Raw genomic sequence first — 25,519 nt, forward strand, 5'->3', positions numbered from 1 at the left:
TCTCCCTCTTAGTTCATTCTACCATGTCTGATTGCCTCTCTGGCATCCTGTCCTGGATGTCCTGCGGCCACTCAAACTTCACCAGATGAAACCACACCTTATTCTTCCCTCACATACAGTTTCACTTCTCCATTTCCAACACCATTTCTGCTAATCTGTCACCCAAACTTGCAGTATTGGTGCTTTATACACCCCCCCCCCATTTTCCATTTTCCACCTAAATTAGCATTAAATACATCTATTCCATTCAGTCCAATGACTAAAGCATCTCCCACTTCCATCTGCATTACTGTAACCTGCTTCTCTTTGAGCTTCTCGCTTATTTTTTACCTCATCAAAATGCTGCAACTACATCAACTCCCTTTATCCTTACTTCAGTGAGCCCATCTGCATGTCTGAATTCCTTTACCGACTTCTCTCTGAAATTACATGGCCTCCCTTCCAAGATACCGTACGGCTCAGCACCTGCCTCCATCTTTTCCTTTGGTTTCACAGCTATTTCTGCTATTTTCCTAGTCATGACTTTTTCTAGATTAGTTAGTGGTCTTTGAAGGATTTCCCTCTGTTTCAGCATGAATTTTCCTTCTCCAGTTCTGCCAGTGCAGTAGTACGATGAGAACGCAGAGTTAAGACGATGACTAGAATCCAAGACTTGTAACTGGATTTGGAGGGTATTTCAGCATTAAATCAATGTATCCCACTGGCTTGCCTATGCTATAAGGACTGAATCCTGGTCTTTGTACACAGTTCCAACAAATGTAATAGTTGCTTGGGTCACAGGACCCACACAGTACTTTTGGGTCCACTAGTGCAGTTTCAGGCCTGCAAGACCATGTATAAGCTATATATAGGTTTGAATAGGAGGGTGGGGGTGTCCACATTGCAGTTATGTGCATTTCCCTTATTAAAAGTACTAAGGGTCCCCTTTCCGGGTGCTCTTTGTGCAACTGTGAGGATGCACGGACATCTCCAGATCCCTACAGGTTTCTCCGTACCTGGGCTGGTCACACGTTTTTACCTGATTTGTCCTGCTGATATTATGATCACATCATAATTTCAGTTCATTGTATCATCTTTCCCCCCAAGTCCCAAAAGGTCTAGAACAGTTGTTAACCAGGAAAAAACTGGCATTTTTGAGTCCTGAAAAATGTGTCAGAGTCAAGCCAGTGAGCCTGCTCAGCCAGCATTGCTGGGACTACAGTTTCTTTACTTTCTGAAAGAAACTCATATCTGTGCATGGTGGTGGGAAAGAAAAGATTAAGGTTGTACTGGTATTACGTACTTTTTAAATCATGACCGTAAAAGTTATCTGCATGAGGTAGAATGAAATCCTACCCCACAGAAGGTGGGGGTGAAAATGGACCGATGAGCTGCTCTGGAAGCCTGCTGGCTAGAAGGCTCTCTGCTCTATTTGCCTCTCTAGGGTTACTAGATTATCTCCTTTCAAGAGGCACACCCTCCCCTCAGAGTATCTAATGGTTTGAAGCTAAATAATCAAACATAAAAAAGGAAGCCAAGTCCTCAAATACATACCTATTAGTTTGTTAAGAAGTACAAGTAACTGGAGTTATACATTCGTAAGCATCCATGCATACACGTGTGCATTAAAAGGGAGGAAAGCGACCTTCTTTTATTACTGTGCTAAGGTTTCAAGTACAAGGTTGCAAAAAAACTCCAGCAAAAGATGTTGATGCAATTGAGTTTTAGGTCAATTCAATTAATCTAGGAAAGCATATTTTTAACAAATGGCTTCATTTGCTTTTAAGGATAAATAAACGGTGCTAATAGTGTAAAGTACCTGCTGCTGCTGCATGTAGCCCTTCATTTAATATCTGTGGGGCTTGCTGTCACCAGCAACACATAAGAGGAAAGAAAACACTCAACATTTTGCACAGCATTCTTCCCTCTGCTGTAGTGGCATAAGCAGTAAGAGTGCTTAACCCACTGTGGGTTTTCAGGCTTCTCAGGCTATCTTCTCCCTTTCCACTGAAAGCAATTCTGTTCAGCTTTAGCTGCTTTTTAATCAAAGGAAACTATAATCACACTAGCAGGATGCTAATTCTGAAGAGACATTAGCAAAACCACAGTTACTTCATTAAACTGCAGACCTGTGGTTGACAAAGGACCATCAGATCCCAAATAATATTTTGTTCTTTTGCACAGAGCAAACAACAGCAGCTTTGCTTAATAATAATGATAATGATGATGATGATGATGATAATAATAATAATATCACCCTCAGCAACAAAAGGTGAAAAATGAAGTGCCAACAACTACTGAGAACGTCAGCTCAGAAAACAGTAACAATTCCATATTCACATTTATCACAAAAAAAAGCCTTTCCCTGACCTTCAGAAGATTAGATCTGTCTACCACATCAGTTAATAGAGAGTCCTAAGTCGAGTGCCTTCAATCCTAAGTAACATGTAAAACCACACAGCAAAATGAAGTAATATAACATTGAACAAGAATGTGGGGTAACATCTGTGAGGCTGTTTTTTGCCTGAATGCTTTTATGCTCCTTTTAGTTCTCAGCTTCTCCTAATTGCTGACTTTGGCAAAATTCAAATAATTTGTCATTGTTGCCTTCAAATATTTGCATTCCCAGAAACATAAAAAGCATATACTTACCTGTAGCAACACCTGTGATTGATTACACCGTCACTCTCTGAATGCCCTCTGGAGGTTTTGCTCAAAAGGAGAGGGGGAAGGGATGAGAACAGTTGTCTGATGAAGAGCGCTATATTAATTCCAATAAAAATACAATTTCCCCCATGCATTTGACAGCATGGTGAAAATCACACTAGCTGGATTCCGGGTGAACCAGTCCTTCCAGATACTGAGTTGAGTCAAGCAAACTCTACTGCAGCACGACAGGGAAAAAGTTGATGTATCAAGGCAGAAAACCCTATCTAAAATTCATGGGAATGGGAACGAAACACAATCGATACACACAGCAATTTCTATAGCAACTGGGGGGAAAAAGGGAAAGAAAAAAAAAGAGTTGGTGCCTTAACTGTTAGCACGAAGCTTCTGTGGCAAACGAGGGGACCTGTCCCTCTTGGCGTCTCTCTGATCGACAGGCTGAATCGATGCCCAGCGCATTCCTCCCGCGCTCCCTGTCCTCTTTCCCTGGGATCTGTGGAGGGGCAAGCCGAGCATCCCAGCCTCCGACGGGAGCGCACACATGTACACGACCCCCCCATGCAAGCAAACGCGCTCCCCTGCCTCTCTCCTACACCCACGGGATCTCAGCACTCACCGTCACGGGCTTCCTCCCCGCGACTGCAGTTGCTGCAAATGTGTTTGATCTCCTTGCCTATGTGACAGTGTATCACGAAAGAGACATTGTTGTTAGTGGCGGTGGGCTCCTTCAGTGGCTTCATCCTCACTAGATAGAAAGCTTTCTTTTTAGGTTTCTCTCCACTCATGTCTGAAATCGAGCCCTGCCCGCAGCCAGAAGAAAAAGCAAGCATCCCAGGCTGCCTGGCGGGCGTGCAATCCGCCATCCGCTCCCTCTCGCCTCACTGTTTAGCTGCCACACACACAACAGGGATGAAGGGGAGGGCCGGGGGGGGGAGAAAGGAGGGGAGGCGGGAGGCAGAGCAGGCAGAAGCTGCCTGAGCCTCGCTGCCCTCCACGACCCTGCTCCTTAACCAATCCACTCGGGCTCGGCTGGAGGATGCTCGGCGCGTCCCCGCTCCGGCCCTGCCCGCCGCCAGCCTCACACCCCCGGCCGCGGCCGCTGGGCACGTCCGGTGGCGAACCGGGGTACGGCTTCGGCTACCTCGCCGGCTGCACGCTCGCCAGGAGCGCCGAGCCCCCCTCCGCTTCCCCCGCCTCTCCTCCCGTGCCCCCCCCCCCCGGTTCTGGCAAGCCCTCTGGGGTGGCGGGCACTGCCGGCGCCGCCGGCCCTTGGCAGGACGCGCTGCCATTCTCTCAGCCCGGCGAAGACGGCAACCTCGCCTTCCCGCTCGGGCTGCGCGGCAGCCTGTCCCGCCGCAAAATTAGTATTTTACACACAAAGAACGGTCTGCCGGCGGGCTGACAGCGGGCAGCTTCGGCTCTGGGGGTACAGGGCCTCTCTGCTTCAGCTGCCCCGGGAAAACCAACGCCCCTCCTGCACCCCCCACCCCCCCAGCTTTTAAATTCTTGCTTTTTCTCCCCATTTGCTTCTTTTAAAAGCCAGAGGAGGTGCCGTGCCTGGCCTGGCCTGACAAGGGCAGCCATTGAGAGTGGCTGGCACCGCCTGGTGACTTCAGCCCAAGCCCCCCCCGCAGTGGGACTGCTCCTCCTAGGCCAAGGCTGACCAGAGAGGCACAGACAGTTGGAATTCATTTTGACGGCTTATCTGGGGGATGACTACCCCCCTTGCCTGCTGCCCAAATTGCAGCTGCTCCGGAGAGCAGCCCTGTCATCCCTGGGTGCCCGCAGCCTGGGCAGCACGCTTCCAAAACTCCCCCAGTCTGAAGGGGATTATAATCTCTGGCCATGCGCTCTGTCAATCCCTTGCTTCCCAGCTGCCCCCAAAACGTGCCGTCTATTTTCACGGCACAGTAAACAGCCCAAGCTGCCCAACCTGCCGAAGCAGCAGCTCACGGTGCCTGTGACACAGAGAGAGAGGGGGGAGCAGGGGTGAGGATGCTTGCTTCTTGCAGGCTTTGGGATGGAAACCCTGAAGAAGAGATGATAACCTCAGCTATTCTGGTAGCTATTACAGGAATGTGAGTGTTGCTCCTTTAAATCTTCAGCAAGCTATCAGTTTGGCAGGCACTAAGCAGAGAGAGCGCAATTGGGGCAGACGAAACACGGCAAAGAGTAACACCATTCTCCTTATTTTTAGCCAAAGCCCCTGCTCGCCGTTAGAAGAAATTCACTCATTCTGCAATTCTTCACCATTTCCACATATTGTTGCCACATGTTTTACTGCAACAAGAGGCCAAACCAGCCCTGATTCTCTTCAGCTGCACATGAAACAGTCAGTGAGACTTTTGCCTAAAAAACAGAGCAGAAACTTAAGGATTCAGTGCCACGGTTTTCCATTTTCTCAAATGCACGCACGCACACAGACACACAGAAGATGCATGCAACAAAACTGCTGACCTACTTGTTCTGCGTCATTCTGATGCAGGTCTGACTTCTCACCTGGCGCTCCCAGGAGTTGAAACCTTGAGGTGCCACATACAGCAAAAATTGCAGGGCTTTACTTTTCTCAGCAGCGTTCACAAATCAGACTAGGTGCTATCAGACCTCACAGAAATAAGGGCTGAAGCATGTTCTCAGCAGGATCATGCCGTTCGCTAAGCCACGCAAAAGCATCCTGCACACTGGGCTATGTATATAGTTTGATGTTGAATGGAGTTGGTCACCTCAGGTTAAGTGTTGCCCCAAAGGACTTGATTTTGCATGTGTTGCTCATCTAAAATTCTCACCCATTTCCTGTAAGCAGTAGGAGAACAGGGAACATAGAATGATTCAGGAACAAGCAGGTGAATTTCCCAAATGTGCATATCATGTAGTTAACAAGTTAGTGCACTGAAAAGCCGTCCCTTCGAATGCCTGATGCTGAGACACTGTTTGCTACATTGCACATTTGGAAAGAAAAAACTGAGAAGAGTTTGATTCCTCACCAGTCACACAGCCATTCAGACACTCACAGTGGATTTCCCTCTACCTTATTCATTGCCTTTGAGAACACCTTCAGTTCAGTTGTGATTCAGAAAATACTTAGGTAAGCGGAAGACATGACCATAATTCAACCTTCTGAACTTGCTTAGAGTTCACGGCTGTCTGTCACTGGTACTCTGCACTGCTGCATTACAGAAATGGGTCAGGAAAGGAAAGCACATTCAAATGTCAACTTCCCCAAATCTGGGAAATATGAGTGCTAACAAAATGCAGGGTGAACTCAAAACTGGAATACCATGTGTGCTGTCTCAGGGCAGTATTGGGGTGTTGAGCCTCACCTGTTTTAGGAAAGGAAACTAGAGTGATATATTTAGCAGAGCTGGTCTTGTAAGGCAAATGGTCTTGTAGTTTGAGAATCGGGTAAGACCGAGGACATGAACAACTAGGTCAGGTCACGAGTCTTTTGCAGTCTCCCTCTGTGACCTTAGTTGAATTACTTAAAATGTCTTGATATCTCCGCTCCTTGGCTAAAGAACAGTGATGTTGATGTTTCTGTTTTTCAGACAAATTTTATGAAATCATATTTCAAGGTGCTCTGAAGGTGTTTGTATACAACAGAGAGGGAACACTTATACAGACTGTTCAACTACAGACGTCTACTATTTATAGCAAAATGAGAGGGCAAACAGGAAAAACATGTTCCATCAGGCTTAGTCCAAACAGTTCACTCATTCCAAACTTAAGCTTTTTTGTTTCAACAGTGTTTATCCCTCCTCTTCCAACTCTTTTTATTCTAAAACCGTGAAATTCAACTCAGATCTGAAAATAGACTTAGTATCCAAAACCCTGCATTTTTAGTGACTCTTATTATCTCCCAACCCCAAACAACGTTTAGAGAGGGACAGGAACAACCTCTTTCTCAGGCAGAGACTGGAAGGAGACTATCTGTGTAACTATTCCTACAGGTCAGGTCGAACGCTCTTCAGTGACTCTGTCCAGCTTCACATGTACTCCATACTACAAAAGAACCACCAAACATTACTGGAAATGGACCGAGTTTTTCAAGCAAATCCCAGGAGACTGCAAAAGCCCAGCTGCTCGGACACGTTCGAGGACATTTGGGAATTAAATAACTGGTCCAGTGGGTAACACTGATTCCGTGTGGATGAGAACCCCAAATTATCATGGAGAAAGCCCAGCGCATTTTTGCTTGCAGGTGCTATGTATTTTGAATGCAAACAAGCCCTGAAGCCATCTGCTAGTATGTCTCTTGTAACATGCACTTTGCTATAACATGCAAATTGCATTCATTCCTAAGAGCCGCCTTATAGAGAATCTGCGTTTGCCACAGCTCATAAAACAAAAATATGTTTAATTATGATCTGTGTAATTATGGTGAAAGCTGCCGCTGCTAATCAGTTCCAGGACAAATAATGTAAAATGAACGTACTACAGTATTCCTGCAGAAAATGACTTGCTTTGCCTTGTTTTTAAAGTAAAAAAAAAAAAAAAAAAGCATAACTACTCTTTCACTGCCTCAATACATGGCTACAAACCTTGGCATAACTTTATTGCACACTGGACAACAAAATCAATGAAGAGGATGTCAGACAGTTGGTTATTTGACGGTGAATCAACAAACTTGCATCCTATTCCCAGCCCACATTCGCTTCTAGTATAACCTTGGGAAACCATTTGTACCTTCAGTTCCTCCCCCCCGCAGCTTTTGCCATTAAGGAGACTGCCACTTCCATTGTCCATAAGAAGAGATGAAAGCAGCATCCCCTTTGAACAGATGACTACTGAGATATAGATTCATGTCTGCATCCAAATCTTTGAGGCTCCACCCTCGCTTTCCATTTTTTTTCCCTGGAACGTGTTTCCCCCGTCACAGATCACCTGGCTGAGTCTTTTTTGGGACACTGTGCCCTCAAACAATCCGTATGAAAGCAAAAAGCGATGCTAGAACCAAGCAGCCAAAAGCAGGCAAGCTTTTGGCTGCATCATCCACACCACAGAAAAGATTTCCTCTTACTTCTTTCTCCAAGCTGTGGCACTGTGCAAATGCCCAATGCCAGTGAGGACACCCCTGAAGTCTGCCCTAAGCCCCTCAGCTGAACAACATGGGGGTTTCTGTGCAGGCAGGACAGGCTCCCTCCTGATTCCAGCACAAAGAGGTGGACATTAGAAATCGTGTGGAAACCTCACAGCCATGTTTCTTCAATACAAAGGTTGTCTTGGAGAGCTGTAGAATTCCCCTGAAGAAGCTGCGGCTAACAGAATGGCACTATCCGGGTGAAAATGCTAGATAAATGCAAGTCTAACAAGGCAGCATCACTTCTCAGCAGTTTAGCCTTTCTAACCAAAACACCATGATTCATTTGTTTTACAGTCTGTTTAGGTAGTGATGTTTCTGCATGGATGCCCCTGTACTTGGCAATTTTTTCTAAATATTTTCCTTTCCTTCCTATTTCCTCTGCCCACTGGAGTATGAATCCCAGTGAGAATAAAGAAGAGATAAAAGGTAAATTAACTAATTACCAGCTGCGCTGGTGATTAATGCATACATTAATGTTGTATTACACATACTGAAACAAACTGATCAACTTGGAGCGAAGAGGAAAGAAGGTACAATTTGATCCACTGACTACAACAGAGGAATCGGCCACGAACACAGCACCCCTTTGGTAGCATAGAATCATAGAATCATTTAGGTTGGAAAAGACCTTTAAGATCATTGAGTCCAACCATCAACCATGCCCACTAAACCATGTCCTGAAGTACCCCGTCTACTCGCTTTTTGAATACCTCCAGGGATGGTGACTCAACCACTTCCCTGCGCAGCCTGTTCCAATGCCTGACAACCTTTTCAGTAAAGAAATTTTTCCTAATATCTAATCTAAACCTCCCCTGCCGCAACTTGAGGCCATTTCCTCTCGTCCTATCTCCAGCCACCTGACAGAAGAGACCAGCACCCACCTCACTACAATCCCCTTTCAGGTAGTTGTAGGGAGCGATAAGGTCTCCCCTCAGCCTCCTTTTCTTCAGGCTAAACAACCCCAGCTTCCTCAGCTGCTCCTCATAAGACTTGTGCTCCAGGCACCTCACCAACCTGGCTGCCCTTAATCATCTTCTATTCACTGCCAAAAAATGCCCCAAAAGCCACCTCAGGACAGCTGATATTTGCCAAAGGAGCTTGTTGCCAGGTGGAGAATCCTTCTACTTGCAAGCCACAACTCAAACCTGGATACCCAAGTATTTTCTTTTTGCCCGGCAATTAGTGCAGCAGGACTCTGGTCCATGGCAGGGGCTCCAGGGTGCTAGGCTGACAGTATTTCTGCATATTTCTGCTTACTGCATGGCACATCAGCAAAACTGGGAGGGCAAGGAGGAGAGAGAATCAGCCTGAGACTCCTGCAGGCCAAAATAGAATATGACCTTTTTAGTTCTGCAGCTATAAACACATTCTTAAGCAACAATCCCGGCTACTCCTTGCAGTCAGGAGCCCAAGAGAGCCAGGTGATGAGTGATGCACAAACAAAAGAAAACTGAAGGGAGATGAAAGGAAAGAAAATGCGCTTTCCTGGCCTTCCTACATTCAGCAACACTGCTGAAGCATCACACGGCTCATTCTTGCTCTACTTGTAGGGCTCTCCACATCCTATGCACACGCTTTGCCATGATGGACATCTCTCCTTATTCAGGAGAAGCCCTGCTTTATTTCAGTGTGATACCATATGGTGTGATAAAAATGAACAGAAAAGGTTACACGCAAAAAACACATAAGCTTAGAAACACCTGTTTGCTGCAAGTGTGAAGAACTGCTGATGGTAAAGGACTTCTAAGGATAAAAAGGAAGATGTCATCCTAACCAGCAGGGCAGGCGGAAAGCTGCTGAGTTGCCATTTGAATGCCCAAACATAACATGTGTAATTAACGCACAAAGGCCTGATGAAGCTAAGGGTAAACACCAGCAATGAACCAATGTGGAGTCTGGATTTGTAAAACAGCTGAACAAGCAAGCATTAGCATTAGACAACACTCAAAGGAAGAGACAATCTTTACCCTGAAATTATAGGTGACGTTCTAGCTCTAGCAAAGTCACTGCAAGTCCTAGCACTAGAGCCACTAGTCACTACAGTCCTAGTAAGGTCATTATCTCCCATCTTAGAAAATCCACTCTGAATTTTTATATCTAATTCAGATGCGGCATGCCCTGGGGTTTTAGTAATCTGTTAGGAGCACTTTGCAGATCCCGCATAACTGGCTTTCCAGAGGAATGGAAGCCTACACCATTTTTACCTTGATAATAGACACAGGATAGAGCACAGGCATGAATTGGGACTCAGTAGCACTGCTGCACCCTCAGTATAGATATAGCTGCAATCTTGAAGTTAACAAAAAGCAGTTCCAAAACCTCAGTGCAATTACGAGACTGAAACCAAGGAGGAATCTGAATTAAGTTCTGCCTGGCCGATTTAGCAATTCACATGGCTGCACATCTTAACATATACCAAAACACAATAGCACTCGTGACTTGAAGACTCACAACATGCAGCAGCTTCCTTGCTAGTTACTCCCTGCTTGACACCGGGAGAATAAATACACACTAAGATTTTCACCCCCCCCAAATATACCTTCTTCCTTCTGCTCATAAAGAGAGAAACAGCTCTGCACCTTCTGCCTTCCTCCCTCACAACCAGACCTGTCATATATAGGTGCAGAAAAATATTTTTAAAAAACCCACAAAACCAAACCCACAGTCAGGTATCTGGCTGCATCTATAATTCCTCGCAAGGTTATGTTCCCCCACAGCACGCTATAAAAAGCTCAGTGAGGGGAGAAGGCAGAGTGTACCTGTGTGCGCGCCTGTGTGTCTAGTGAGACCCTGGGGGAAAAACTGAATATGACTTATTCTTGTCAGAAATGCTCCTAGCCATGAAAAAGGGAGGGAGAAGGTCCAGATAAGGAGTCCAAGCCGTTACAGTAAATAAAGTCAAGTACTGGCCACCTTTAGGTGGCTAACAGGCAAAACTCCTCCCACATCATGGGTTAGTTTTATACAGCTTCCTACAGGTATAGAAACTAGGCACTTGTGGTTTTGTTGGCTCCAAGTAAAACTATGTGTTTGAAAAGCAAAGCAAAGAAGGCAATAAGAGGATTCCAGAGATGTGCATTACAACTGTTTCATAACAAGAATATTAATTTGAACAAAATCAAATGTTTGACTCAAAATAACATGGAAAATACAGCCGAAGCCCCAAATTTGCAACACGCAATGGAGAAACTTCAAAGTCTGTGGAACCAATCAAGTTTTCTGTGTGTGACAAACTGATAACTGGGAACAGCCGTCTCTGGAGACTCCTGCATGCAAAGAAAGCTCAGTAAAGCAGGTCATGGTCATCACCTTTCAGGATGCCACTACGGTTTTCTTGCTATTTTCTCAAGAATTGCAGATGTCTCAAGATGGGAATAAAAGAAACACTGCTGAGAAAAAAAATCTACTTGTAATTGCTAGTGCCTGAAAATCTTGGGTGATCAACTTGAGACACCCAAGAAAACCTTGGTCTTTCTAGATCTGCCACTTCGGATATCATGAAAGTCTACTCCTTTTACAGTGTGGGGGATAGACATGAGTATCACAAAATCCCAGAGGTCTAAGACTTTCCGTTCCCTGTTACAGGCACTCAAGGACTGAGCCATACACAGTGATCTGTCTGCCCTGGCTCCAGAAAGGTCTGAGTCATCTGGCTTTAAGGAAAATTTAAGAAACTAGGTCAAACTGAACTTTCCATCACAGGCAATTGCAATGAAGTCAATCAGCTTGCACAAGCATTGCTCTCAGCACAAATTGCCCTCGCACTTCTGTCTACATGACTAATCAAATTAATTCCTGATGATATCAAGTACCATGGCTTCCCTAAGAATATACACAGACTAACATTCCCTGCTGATAATCCTTACTTTTATTGTTGCTTCTCAGGTCAAAATTATGGAGAAGGATTAGACTGCAGGAATCTTTGGTGAAGCAATACATCTAAAATAAGTAAGAGCATAACTTGAAATTGCTAGACAGACCAAAAGATTTATTTCAAAGCAATTAAATGGATAGTTACTATCTCAGGAACTCTCTACTGGCTACTGAGATCACCAGCCTACAGCGGACAAAGTTACGATCAGCACATAATAGGGATGACTGGATTTTTTGCCTTTATAAATGACTCATATTAAGTCTGTTGCTTGTAGTTCAGAACAGTTTACTTGAAGGTCAGGGGTATGACTGTGCATGAAGCACACTCATTTAGGGAACACTTTCACACAAAAAAAAATAAAAGGCAAATGAAGAAGAATAAGTTTTGCAGACTTAGCCCCAAAGAGCTCATCTGCAGTAACGTAGTTTTACACTCTTACCCAAACTTTCCAGGCCAACAACCTGGGACTTGCCGTATCTCTTGTGAGCCGCTGGGTCAGCCACACAAAACTAATGAGTTTCATTTCAGTTTAACAGCTTGCTATGGTTCTTGTAGTTTCCAGCGCCATTGTGTTTGAGGCAATCTGAGAAAGTCATAAAATGCAAAAGCTTTGAAAGATGGACATGTGGGGAAAGACAGACGGCAAGTCCAGTAAAGTCAAACCCTGACCAAGTTCAGACAGAGGATGAGAGGCCGAACTGAAGAAGCAAGCTAAATGTTCGTGGGGTCTTATAGAGGTACAAATGAGTAGGCAGGCAGGAATTCAGAAGGGAACATAAGGCGAAGGGAAGTAACATTCAGTCGGAAGAGAAAGCAGATAAAGGGAAGGAGGAAGAAAAGAGAGAAGATTAGGAAAGTTGTGAATAGACATTTAAACTTTCAGGGTGCCTTTGAACTGACAGACCCTCCCAACCTTCAGAGGCTTCCCCACCACTGAAAAACACTTTGTAATTACACATGAACAGTGCAGGAGCCAAGACTACAGGGCGGCTGCAAAGGACGATTAAGGTACATATGCTGGCAAAGCCGTAGGGGGAAGCTTTCATAAGCATCTGCCTCCACTGGGGCCGGCAGCAGCACACACTATCAATCTCCTCACTTCAATAAGCACTCACATTTTTCTCAAATTAGGAAAAAAGACAACACACATCCCTAGGAATAGCATGCAGTTTCTATACATATCTCCCAGTGAGCTAGCAGCTTGCAGTACTGAAATGAAGCAAGAAGCTTCTGACAATATAATGAGCATCTTTTTCCATCTTTTCCTCCTTCAGCATAAACACAGGCTCCTCTGAACAGCACAGAAATCTGCATGAGGTGCTTTTCACTTGCTCCAAAGAAAAGCAGCAAAAAAGGATTCTTACTCTCCTCCTTTTAGCCCCTATTATCTTTACTACAGCCCAGTCATTTTTCATCAGACTCCTATCTCTTAGTCGCTGCTTGTACTTTCACTGCGGACTGGTACGAACCACAAAGCAGAAGGAAAAGTTTGGCTTTACATCAATCCCACGTCATCATTCCCCTACTGTCCCCAGAGTTTAACATAACCAGGCTAGTCTCTACAACACCAACAGACAATACATGTGCCATCAACGCATCTTGCTGACAAAAGACCATATTAAGCATTGTTTGTCTCTTTAAAACCTTGAATAGCAAGAAGCTGCAGTGTGCTAAAGGATCTGGCGAAATAGCTGTATAATCAGTTTTTGCTGAAATCCTGGAACATACTTTAATGTGAAATTTGCCAAGCTCTTTATCATCTGCCCATTGGATAATTATAAAGTCTCAAGATCCAGACTAGATTTTAGTAATTTTTCAGGGCCTTTTATAAAAGGAGGAAATATTAACAGCTAAAAACTAATTCAGCTTTCTCAATGATGCATTGTCATAATGTATAACTACATACCTATACTACTCTTTGAAATCTTAGCCATCATGTGTGTAAATTATTCATAAGAGCTTACTCCTAAAATTTGTTGTTTTTCAAGGTTTTACGGATCCAACTGCTCCACCTGCATGATCCATAATGCCTATCTGCCAAAACCTAAGTATTCAGGGGCAAAGGTAGCACAAAAAGCAAGATTTTGCTTTTACCACAGGTTTAAACCAGAGAAGAATGTGTGACTGAAGGCTGAAGTAGGAAGTCTGCAGTACAATATGCATTTCATTCGCAGTGGAGGAAATGCAGCAAAATAGTGCAGATCTTTTTTATTACTTTATATTACAGAAATTCCAAGGGGCTCCAGCAGAGCTCAGGACTGCAGTATACAATGCACTCTGATATTTTAACAGACTTTTTGTCCTAATGATCTTCTTCAAGGTTTCTCTAGTGCAGTAATCCTCTGAGCTTAAGGCAGCTTTAAGACTTTGGTGCTTCAAGACTTTGGTAAGGCTGTAAGTGCATCATGAGGCCAAGAGCAGATGGAAGCTTTCAGTCACTTCATGGGTTATAACTGGAAATCTATCAACTAAATGTATAGTAAGAGGCTATACACATCTATGTTCCTTATACCACCATGAACAACTAAGAACTTATTGTTCGTAAGCAGTATTTAAAGACCATGCTGTGAGAAGATTCAGGAGAACATAGTTTGCATTCTCTTGTGATGCTTGCACTGCAGCAGATGCTTCTCCATAAAAAGATATTGTCCCCTCCCCACAATAGGTTAACGCTTAAAGGCGAGACTACTCATTACTTACAACAAAGCGTAAGATCAAGTTGCCCAGGGAGGTTGTAAAATCTCCATCTCTGTTGGTTTTCAAGGCTGGAATGGATAAGTCCACAAGTAATCTGATCTAACTAGACCTGCTTTGAGCTCTGGAGGTCCCATCCAACCTAAATTATTCTATGATTCTAAAACATTCAATCAGTAATATCTTCCTCTGACTTGTACATCTTTGTGCTAACAACCAAAGGCAGTCTAGGGCCAAAGACTAGCTCATCACAGGGGCGTGTGAGTATATTTCCGCACTCTGCAACTGCAAAGCGACCAAGCTTGCTTGTCAGGGTAACAGCTTTCAACCACTCAGATAAGATATTTCAGTGGGACGTGACAATGCTACAGCCCTTTGGTAAGAAGCTGGCAAGTTCCCCTCACGGGAATATACATAGCTTTTCAGTTTTCTCCAGGGAAGCCTTTTGGCTTTCTTCCTCATGGGACCTGCAGCTTCTTTTCTTGAGAGACCTCATGCACTATAAGCTGCAAATAAGCTTTTCATATCAAGGCACTGCTTTTTGTTTCTGGCCACATTTCACCATTTTTCTAGCTGCTTTGAGAAATCCTGAACTATGCACATTTTGGAATTATGCCTTGTAACCTTTCCTGATAGAGGTTCCTCCAACACTTCCTAACCACCTCCATCTGAAGGAATGTCACCTCCACACTCTGGTTGCCGGAAGACAAATATCCTGGGAAACACAACAAGTATCCCATGAAAAAGGGCTGCTCTGGCTGCTGGAGGCACCACTCTGTTGATGTCTGCACAGAAACAGAGGGGGAAATGGAAGGGCTTCCAGCCTGTGACAATATAGGGCACTAGCTGCAGCTGCACATGGGAGAGCAGCAGGAATTTTGTGAGACCAATCTGGCCTCCGAGTGGAAGCGCAGGGACCAGTAATGGGGAACAAATGTTTGCTTTGCTCTTTCGCTTGTTCTTCTGACCAAAGCAGGACTTAAAAGCAAAGAAGGTGAGAAAACAAAGCATATGAGTTGTAGAGAACGAGGCAACTTATTATAAAGCTATTATGAATAGTTGGCTTGGTGCCTAGCTAGGGGATAACGAAGTTAGCAATTAGAGATGATGAATGGTTGAAGGGCTTTTATAATGATATGGAGAGATTTTCATCTTTCTATGAGATAGGTTGAATTCAGGTCAAGCCAGTACCAACAGAACGTGAATGCCATCTGATTTATTCCATCAGGCTGTGTGGAATAAGCTTGGTCTCTTGTAAGCTTTTTGGGACAAAGGCTTATTCATAAGTAATTATCTGTAATAAGCACCTCAACTTGCATGAGGAGGTGCTTTATACAAGGTACTGTTCAAACAGCCCAGCCTTGAAAAGGTTAGGATTCAACTAGATACAACTGTAAAAGTAGAATTTAAATATGATAAAGAGAAAGGCAGCATAGATTATCCAATACCTTACAGAAACTATGTGCCAGAGCTTTATTTGAATCTACGTTCAATTACAAGCCAGTTCTTCCTGCCTGGGCATTTAGAAATTGCACAGTGCCTGTTGGGCAAAACTGATGTCTATATAAAGAAGCAAAGAACATAAGGTGCCCTTTACTAGCCACCATGTTTATCAGCATCTTTCAAGAGTCTGCTTCTGCTCTCACAAATCCCCTCAGTGAGAAAGAGAAGGCGTGTTAGTACCAAGGAATGGCGTCAGCTTCTGGCTTGCTAGCAAGAGCTATAAACAACATTATCATCACACAATGGACAACTGCCTCTTCTACTGGGTTACTGTCAGAGAAGCCCTGGTATTTGCAAAGCACAACTTGTAGTTCAGCTCCTTACCAGAAATTTTCAGCAACTCAGAATTACAAATTCTCCGTTTTTTACATTTTGGGAACAGTAAATGAAGTATGTGAGAAGAGAAGAGGCTAGAGGTAGTAAAGAATTGAGACTTAAGGGGCCAGAAAGAGGTAGGAAAGCTGGAGGAGAAGAGGAATCTGGGAAATTAAGGTGAGCCTGGAAGAAGAAAAGAAATAAAACAAGGACAAGAGACAGGGAGCTAATACACAGAGACCCCAGAGAAACTGCAGTGACCCGACCCATCAGTAGGGTTATACTTACACAGTCCACTGTCATTGCCACTGACCTAGCAAGGATTTAAAATACCACACACCATAGTGCTTCATCTAGCGCACCACTAAGCAACGCTACTCTGCTGCATGTTCTACTTTGAGTCTGTGCAATGGGACCACATTAGGCATTTGCAGCAGTATAATCATGTTGAGTAACTGGACTTTGTGAACTTTTTAAACATGGATTTCCTTGGGTCCCTAGAATGACTACCACAAAACCAACAGTGTGGAGGAAAGCAGGTGGGAGGTTAACCAGTCTTCAGTTCCCCATTCTAGGCTACACAGTCTATACAATCAGATTTTGTATTTTGATAGTTCTCCCAAAGTTAAAATAGTTATAAGAAGCTCAAAGCATGGAGTTTAGGAATAGGTCTTCAGACTTGTTAATGTCTCCAAGACGGGAATGGGCTAATTCGGGTACAACCAAGTAATATTAAGCAAAGCATCTGAGGGAGGAGGTGGAAGGAAATGTCCCCATGGCTAGGAAAAAGCAGTGCAGGTTTACAAGGAGAGACAAAGGGAGTCTAGCTTTGGATAGCACAGGAGAAGGTGATCTCTTTTCCTTCATTCCTTTCTGTGTCTTCTCCCCATCCTCTGAGAAGGATAGAAAGAAGCGGGCATTTTGGACAACAAAGGAATGGGGAAGGATTGCAGCTTGATTCAGGAGAAAAAATTAGAAGCTAGCTGAGGTGCTAGAGCAGTCAAGGAACTTCTTTACTCTCACATATACTACTGTGTTCTGTTACCTTATCTTTGATGTTTTCTTCTGTTGTTAAAAGCCCATGGATTGAATAAATCTATTATCTTTACATTCTGTCTCCTGACACATTTGACTCTGAGCATGTAACAAAGCATTTTTGCTGCACAGTAATGGTGACATTGGGACCCTTCTACAAACATCAAGATTTCTAATGCACAGCCCCAGGATATCCAACAGCTTGCAGCTGTACAGTTTCAGAGCTGGTGATGCTAGGTTTGACAAGATGACGTATCATCCAGGGACAAACAATTACCAAGAGAAAGCTAGCTTTTGGGAAAATAGCAAGGAAGACTCATGGTCCTGAGGATCCTGAGCCACGAAGGACAATGTCCATGACCTTTGTTTTTGTTCATAGGTTTTGAAATTGAGCATAGTCATTCAGATATAGAACACAGGCCTCAACTGCTTCACAGAAGCAAATCAGAAAATACACCTTGCCTGCACCTAATAGATACTTGTAAAATTTAGGGTGGTTCTTCCATGCGTCAGTAGACACAGGAGATGCTGCAAGCCTGATTCATTTGCCTCTGTTGACAAGAAGCACGGCACTGTTTGAGATGAGAGACACTGTAATATCAGTATCTTTCAGTCCTGAGGGTCTAAAACTGCCAACATACTGTAAATTAATAACTTGCAATTGTCTACTGTTTGGGAGGATGGGCAGTTCATGTAGGGTGAACACAAACAAAATATTGTTTAACTATCATTTTAATGATGATTACAGAGGTTTTTTGCTAATTTTTCAGTTGTTTCAGGCATCGCCTTCTGATATCTTTAGCTATAAAAGGTGCCTGGACGACAGGTCAGATAAGACACAGGCCTTTTAAAAAGGTGAAAACATTCTTCACACACAGTTGTCCTAATAAAGATTTTTGATAATGCAAGCCTTGCAAAAATAGGTTTTCAGAAAACAATGGATCTACACACTTGGGATGACTTAGTTAAAACCAAAACAGAAGAGGGAAAAGTCACAATGCAAAGCTTTGTGTTTGGATGCTTAGTATAGCTGTATAATTTTAATCTCTGTAGATTAAACATTCTCTATAGATCACTGTGCTCACAAAATGAAATACATTGACATTCAAACCAAAGATCCTGAAACAAACCCAAAGGCATTAACAATGCTCCAGTGAGTATGCTGGCACACTCTCATATTCCAGGTCAATGAAGCTTATTCTAAGCAAAACATCTGGAGCACTCTAAATCCAGCTTTCCTGAAAAACTAAATCTATGCTGAGCTTCTCTTAATTTCTTTAAGATGCCATTTAATTACAGTCCTGATCAATGCCACTTTGCAAAACCATCTCCTGCACTACTTCTCCCATTAACAATTAAAATTATCCCCCCCCCATTTTACTCAAGGTAGTTTCTCAGAGCAGAGCTTTAAAAATTTTTATTTCTGGTCACTAGCACTGATTTTTGATCCAAATACAGAATTTAAGTGTTGGTATATGGTCAGAAAGTTTTAGAATTTATTCATACCTTCCTCTGCTTTTTTCTTCTCAGAGCTGGATTGAAAGAAACACTTACAGTATTTAAGGCTAGATTCAGATCGAGGCTGAAGAAATGAAACTTCATTGCTTCTTAGGCTTTGTAAAGGGAGTCACTGATATCAGAATTGAAATGGAAATGGGAGGAGTACTTCCAACCCACTAAGCTGATAAAGAATTTAAATAAGTATTCAACAAATTTTGTCTTTTAGATGCATTCAACTAAGTTAAACTGGGCATCTTTGGAGAATATACTTTCTTGGCAAAAACCCAATACTACCAAATTCTGGTCATAAGATATTATACAAGCAAACACCCCCTGCTTCCTCTCATGCTTAAAACCCAACCAGAAAACATTTCTCTTGTGCCCAATAGACCCCATCTGCAGCTGCATTCTCAGCCTCAAGGTTTGAGAATGTCAGTGGCTCTGAGGCTACGCCATGAGTCCATTCGCCCTGAAAACAAACAAGCCAGGCACACTTCATTCCTCAAAAATGTGTTCCTTTACCACAATACTTTGAGGCCTTTCCTAAACCACATGTCCCAGACTGATTTCTGTTTGATAACTTTCCTCCTCTATATGCTGAAATGGCCTTGTCTTATGGGAAGAACATCCTACTGAATCTGTGTCAAGTCTTCAGCAGCTTTACCCTCCCCCATAAAGCTATGAAATAACTACTATAAAGTTAATGCCCAGATTAATACAGAATTAAACTCCCCTGCCATGTTAAGCTGGATGCAAATACATGCAAATATTGCTGGATAATGTCTTTTGCATTGTTCAGTATGAGACAAGTGAACCCATGACTACAGATGTAATTGTAAAAGAAAAAAAACACTCAACCTCTCCAGCCACACTGTGGGAAGTTCGATTCAAAGAGAATGTTTGATTTCCTTAAAGTTTATGTCGTGTAGAGAAGGCCTCCTATATGTCTTGCTTTAGGCATTAATATTATTTTATGGATGTAGAACGAGGAAAATATACTACTCAATTCTAGTAAGGATAGCTGAATTCAGTCCTTAAGTAGCATGAGCCCATTACAGTGGTGATTATTATTACGGCATCACTGAAATGGCAAAAATCTCTCAAGATACACCAATACCTAAAGCATAGCTAAACTGCATAAACAAACACAGAGCCCCTGAAGAAAATACTACTATTTATAAGTGTTCCACAATATGTCCTGGAAGTCTTAGAAAAGATACGAGGTCTAGTCACTATAGTAAAGACTTAGAAAGAGTCCCTGTCCCACTACAGACAGACAAACAGGTACTTATTCTGTGGATAAATAACTGAGATAGAGAAATGGTTTGCACAAATTGATGGGATGTCTGAGATAAAGCTGCAAGACAGACATCAGAAAGAGTAGCTTGCTTTTTATGGTGGCTCCAGTCAGTCCTTGTGGACACATTCACTGAAAGTCTCCCAATATCTTTGCAAGAAGTGGCTGCAAGTTGCTACTACTCCAAGGCTTAGGACCTGCATTTGCTTTAAAAGAGACATCTCCACAGAGAGCAATGCATTGCTGCACAGGGATGCATGGGGCATAACGTATTATCTGGAAGAAGTACTGTGCTAACACGTTGTGCCACGCAGACATACTGTTAACTGGCTGTGAGGGGCAGAAGATGAAATAGCTGACATCTGCCAGCTTCCCCAGGATTTGTGGTAATGGTTAGCAACTGCGCTGCCTATTGAAAAGAAATACCGAACGTGCGTGGGTTGTGGCAGGCTGTGTACAGGCTCTTATGCCAACACGCAGGAGCAGCATCTCAGAGGTGGCTTTCCAGGATATTTGTTCTCTTTATTTCTTCCCTTTTCTAGAAAAGAACAACTGAACCATATTCTGGCACTTAGAAGAAGCCTCCCAAAGATGATGTTTCCAGTAGTACATAGACTTCTTTGCTATTGCGCAGACCTTTGTTTTTCACAGCTTTATAGTAGCCTCCATGCATTACATACAAAAATGAATGTACTGTTTGCCTAGAATGTCCCTAAGGGAGCAGAGTTATTGAGGTCTGAAATATCTTCATCCCCTTTGCTGCCCCAGGGCTGATTGCTACCCTGCATCTGCCATTCACGGGAACTGAAAGTTAGCTGGCCAGAAATAAAAGCTCCTGCAAAGAAAACATGTTTTACAGAAAAAATACGAAAAGAAAAATCTATAATTATCCAGTCACATTCGTGACAGTGAGATCCTCCCAGCTTTCCAGCCAGGTACAATTAGCAATTGTTTTAAACAATCAATGAGTTAATTACAGCAATAACTTTCTATTACATTTCACAGGGAATGTATTATGTGGTGGGGGACATTAGAAACTGTAAAGCAGTACTTTCGTTTAAAAGACAAGCAGAAACAATACCAGCGTAAGCAGCGTACGCCCAAGTCCTGCGCAACTTCCCAGCAGCACTCCTCCCTGCAGTGCCAGCGGCTGCCGAGCCCCTCCGGAGCAGGCTCGGCACTGCAGAGTGCCTCTTTCCCCTTCGTGGGTATACTTTTTCTCACAAAGAGAGACCTGAAGCCCCAGTCAGGCTCAAAATGTATCTCTTCCTGCACACAGAATCTTGCTTAACCAGCCAAAAAGCGTGCTCTGCAGTACAGCAGATAATCTAGTAATGCAACTGCCATCCACTGCGCTCTTACTCTAGGTAACACATTTTGAAGTGGCTTAAATAAGACAGGACTCCTGTCAGTAACCACTTTTCATTATGAACGCTGGATTGTTGATACTTTCCTTAGCTTTTTTGTCTCTTTTTAAAGCTTCTTACTAGCAAAGATTAATGACTTCACTGTCCTTGTGAAACTGGGAAAAATAGGGGGGAGCATAGCTAACCATCGCTACGATTTATCTATCTGTACGTGAATCGTACTGTTTAGCTTTGATTTCCTGCAGAAACACAATTTCAGCATGGTATGAGATACTCATTTATATCAAGACAATTGATAAATTGATGCCTACCATAAGAGCTGGCATCATAATCTAGTACCTCGAGCTTTTGTGGTTCATTATCATCTCAAGAGTGCTTGGGTCTGCATTCAATTGTATGTTGCCAAAATGTAATTTCAGTTTCAAGTAATGATTGTAGACTTCTAGATCCTGCCCAGTAAAGCCAACAAAAATATTCCTGTTGAGTTTCAACTGGTACCCAGTTCCTTCTTCCTCTGGCAACTGGGCATTTCATTACAAGTGGCAGAGATCTGCGTTGCTGGGATCCATGCAGAAGGGTCAACCTACAGCTGTCAGAAAACCACTGCTGCTTTGATAAAAATGCAACAGCTTCTATGCATTCTGGACTCTCCTTTTCCAGGCTGGTTGAAGCGAGGGCCTTCACTGAGGGAACAGCCACCCCATTCAGATGCAGGGAATGTGCCCTGTTTTGGAACCCCAAATGGCAAGCACGTTGGTCAGAGAACATACGTTCTCCCAGTCTCTCAAAAAAAGACAAGCCAGCATATGAAAAAGAACAGGCATGTGTTAGGAAAGCTATAAACATAGCGTTTCTCTCTTCCTAGCCCTAAACAAGGCTGAGCAATGGCATGTTATCGCTCTCCTTTGGAAATAGCTGTCAGGTATGCTACTGCCTGCTTGAGAGAATGAGATGAAAGCAAGCCAGCAGCAACCTGTCCTCTCCCTTCAAACACTCCAAGCACCAGCCACACTCAACTACAGCCCTGCCAACCTTCAGTGCCAAACTCTGTGCAGAAGTCACTATCCCACTCCCCTGAACTACCGTTTCAGGTTCCAAAATTAGTTGTAATGGGTTATCTTCTCCAGTGCTTTGCCAATTACACCCTACAGATGCCGGGGGCACAAGGAATGCACCATACCTATGTTCTTATGCAAACATGGACATTCACATAACACAGAAAGTTGGTCTGAGAAACAAACACACACCCCTTTTGTCTACAGATGCAATACCCCATTCTAGATAATTTCTGTTTTAAGGAGAATAAAGTATATTGCAAACTAATTCACAGCACAAACTTAATATTTTGCTGCATTCTTGAAATGGATATTGTTTTTCACTGTCTTATCACATTTAATCTCCGAGGTTTTGACACAGTGAAAGTTTCCCTGTAATAATTGCATAGAGACTTCAGATAGAATTTTGTTTCCCTAATGGAATGTCACCAGATTATGATTAATTTGCCTCTAGCTTGAGGTCTCAGAGTAAGATGATTTAAAAATGAATACAAATATAAAAGGCCAATCTGAAGATCCAAGTTTTCAAATATGTCTAGCAACTATGGGGGCCTAGCTTGAAGTGCACTAAAGATCTTCAAAAGCAAGAGGTGAGAATTTTGTAAAAGGCAGCTCCCTTTAAGATGTGTCCAGCTGGCCACATTAACAAACAAACAAAACAGCAGTTGTTTGGAAAAAGTAAGCCTAAACCCCACCAATTTTAATCCCATCTTTAAATACAATTTCTGAAATGACAGCATGGACTTTACAACCAGACAGCAGAGAAACAGCTCTGTTTCAGCAGAGCATGACTCCTGGAGACACAGTGTCACATAAGCGACAGAAGCAGGGTTGCAAGTGCAGCAATTATAACAGCATTTCTTCAGGGAAAAGCAGCTTGTAAGCAAGAAAGCTCGGGTATAAAACAGGTCAAAACCACTCCAAAATGACTTAGAGATCTCAAAGACTTGAAAACAACAGGTCAATTTTAATGGTGGTAAAAAGACCCAACACTGCTCTCTTGAAAAGTTGGGCATCAGAAATAAAAAGATGAACACACGCAGGGCTGATTGCCAGTTAATGACTTCTACAAAACAAGTTTCTGGGCAACCTACATGAGGGATGGACACAATCCTGATCTAACTAGGAAAGAGTTTGGCATACAGCACAGTCTGCCCCATCTGAGCATGAATTTGCTGCCCCTGGTTTGCAGCCCACCCCTTAGGGCAGTCTGGGGCAGTCTGTGGACTTGGTAAGTAGTTTCGGTGCCTACAATGAAGGCTAGGAAAGACTCAAAACATGGTTCCTTCAAATGGTCTGGTCCCTGCAAGAAATGTCTCTGTTCAGCCCCTATAACTGCTGGCACTGGCACTTTGATTTTTGTCAGATGGTTTCTCCTCACCCTCCACAGCCTGCCAGTTCTCCAAGGCCAGGGCCCACTCTGGATTGGCGGTGGTGGGTTCATTTTCTTAACTTTTTTTTTTTTTTTTAAAGCAAAAACCCCAGCAAATCACCATTCAACACCATGGTATCCAGACTGAATGCCTCTCCTTGCTTCTGCTATTTAAGGCATCTGTAAATAACTGATAAGGACGCCAGCACTTATTTATCTCTGCAGATGGCTTATTGTTTTGGCAGAAGGGGGAAAACCACCACCTCAGGCCTAAAGGAGGTTTCTTAAGCGGAGGTTAGTCACTCCTGCTGCTCATGACTATATGCGTAGGCCTTGGAGCTACTGCATCTACATGGCTTATGAATGGGACAAAGCTTCTTTCACACCGAGATAAATATGCAGAACACCATAGTAATTAGCTTGATACACTGCTAGTGTAAGATAGCATAAGTCTATCGAGATCAACATGGCTAAGTCATTTACTCTCACTTGAGATCTGTCTTAAAAATAGGAGTAATAAATAATAGTCACCTAGATGCTAAGCCCGTCTCTCCCCTCAAAGAACTATGCCCACTTTGCATCCTAAGCACAAACGTGTCTGTACAGATGAAATCTCCACGGGTCATTTTCTCACTGTGGGGTGAGCAGTTATATTATATCCATGAAAAACTAGAGCAAAACAGGTAAATTTAAAGTATGGGTGGTCACAGCTTAGGCACGGCGGCAGAAAGTGGACTGGCCTCTCAATGCTAATGATCCCACCAACCTTCCTTCAGTGCTCATTTCAAGACCTGAAGTTCTCCCCGGGAGATGTAACTCTCATCTGGGTCAGGTCTCCAGTGAGTAGATTAGCTTGGCCTTTGGGAAATAGAGAAAGTACATTTGGCTAGTTACATCATTTGGATCTTTTCACTCTACTCTGTATAACTGCTTATTGTAGCAGAAATGAAAGAAGAAAAGCCATTGCTTCTTTATTTTCTTCCTTCCCTAAAAATGTGATCCTTCCCCCTCCACTCCCCATCCTTATTCTCAGTCATTCTTTTATTTTGGATATTTAACAAAGATACAACACTACTTACAGCTTCTGTTTGTTTTTTGTTAATTAAAACTAAGATGCCTCAGAAGCCTCATATGCTTAAACATACACCTTTCTTTCCTAATCACTTGTTTCAGGTACAGATAAAAAAAATATTCAACAGAGAAGTCATCTACTGTTCCCTATGCCCCCTCCCCATCCTGGGCAAGGGGGGTGGGGGGTGGGGGGGGTGCAGAATCCAGTAAGGCATAGTTAAGCATAAAATAATACCAAAACTCTTGGCTGTCTGGATCAGCAGCATGCAGGCAGTAAAACTGAAAGAAATCCCATTAGCATGACATAACAGTCAATTATAATAAGCAAGATTTAACGTTAAGTACTGCAGCCTGATTAATCTGCAGATATTTCTATTAGTGGGAACAGTGCTCTACAAGTTTCAAGTTTTAGTTCATTGCACCACATTAAGCAAAAGGTGGGAAAGGTACAAGGGGAGACAGATTCATCCCCTGCGTAATTGCGCTGACTCCAAAAGCAGATCCCTTTCGTTCTTGGTAAGGCTCTGACTTGATGTCAAATCCATGCAGACTCTGAGGGCTTCTCCCAATCATCATTTACCAGCAAGATATTGAAGGGTTTTTGCTTTTTGGTTTTTAACTGTTTTCCCAATACATTTCTAAGTGTATATAAACTATCAAAATGAAAAAGACAAATGCTCCATGCTTCAAAACATTTTGGATTCACACTT

General features: G+C 43.2%; 1 protein-coding gene across 5 annotated transcripts in view; it reads right to left on the reverse strand.

Moving 5' to 3' along the window:
- Positions 1-25,519, reverse strand: part of PHACTR1 (phosphatase and actin regulator 1) — a 310,398-nt gene that overhangs the window by 145,025 nt on the left and 139,854 nt on the right. The window contains exon 1 of one of the 5 annotated variants that reach the window (XM_052816192.1): positions 3,263-3,529. The exons of 3 other annotated variants lie outside the window; for them this stretch is intronic. In XM_052816192.1, the coding sequence (XP_052672152.1) occupies positions 3,263-3,509 (247 nt within the window). In that variant the 5' untranslated portion in view covers positions 3,510-3,529. Of the gene's footprint in view, positions 1-2,631; positions 2,917-3,262; positions 3,530-25,519 lie in introns of those variants that run through there. One more of the 5 variants, XM_052816370.1, reaches the window with a different exon arrangement.

This window comes from Harpia harpyja, chromosome 1 (genome assembly GCF_026419915.1).
Source record: "Harpia harpyja isolate bHarHar1 chromosome 1, bHarHar1 primary haplotype, whole genome shotgun sequence".
NCBI lineage: Eukaryota > Metazoa > Chordata > Aves > Accipitriformes > Accipitridae > Harpia > Harpia harpyja.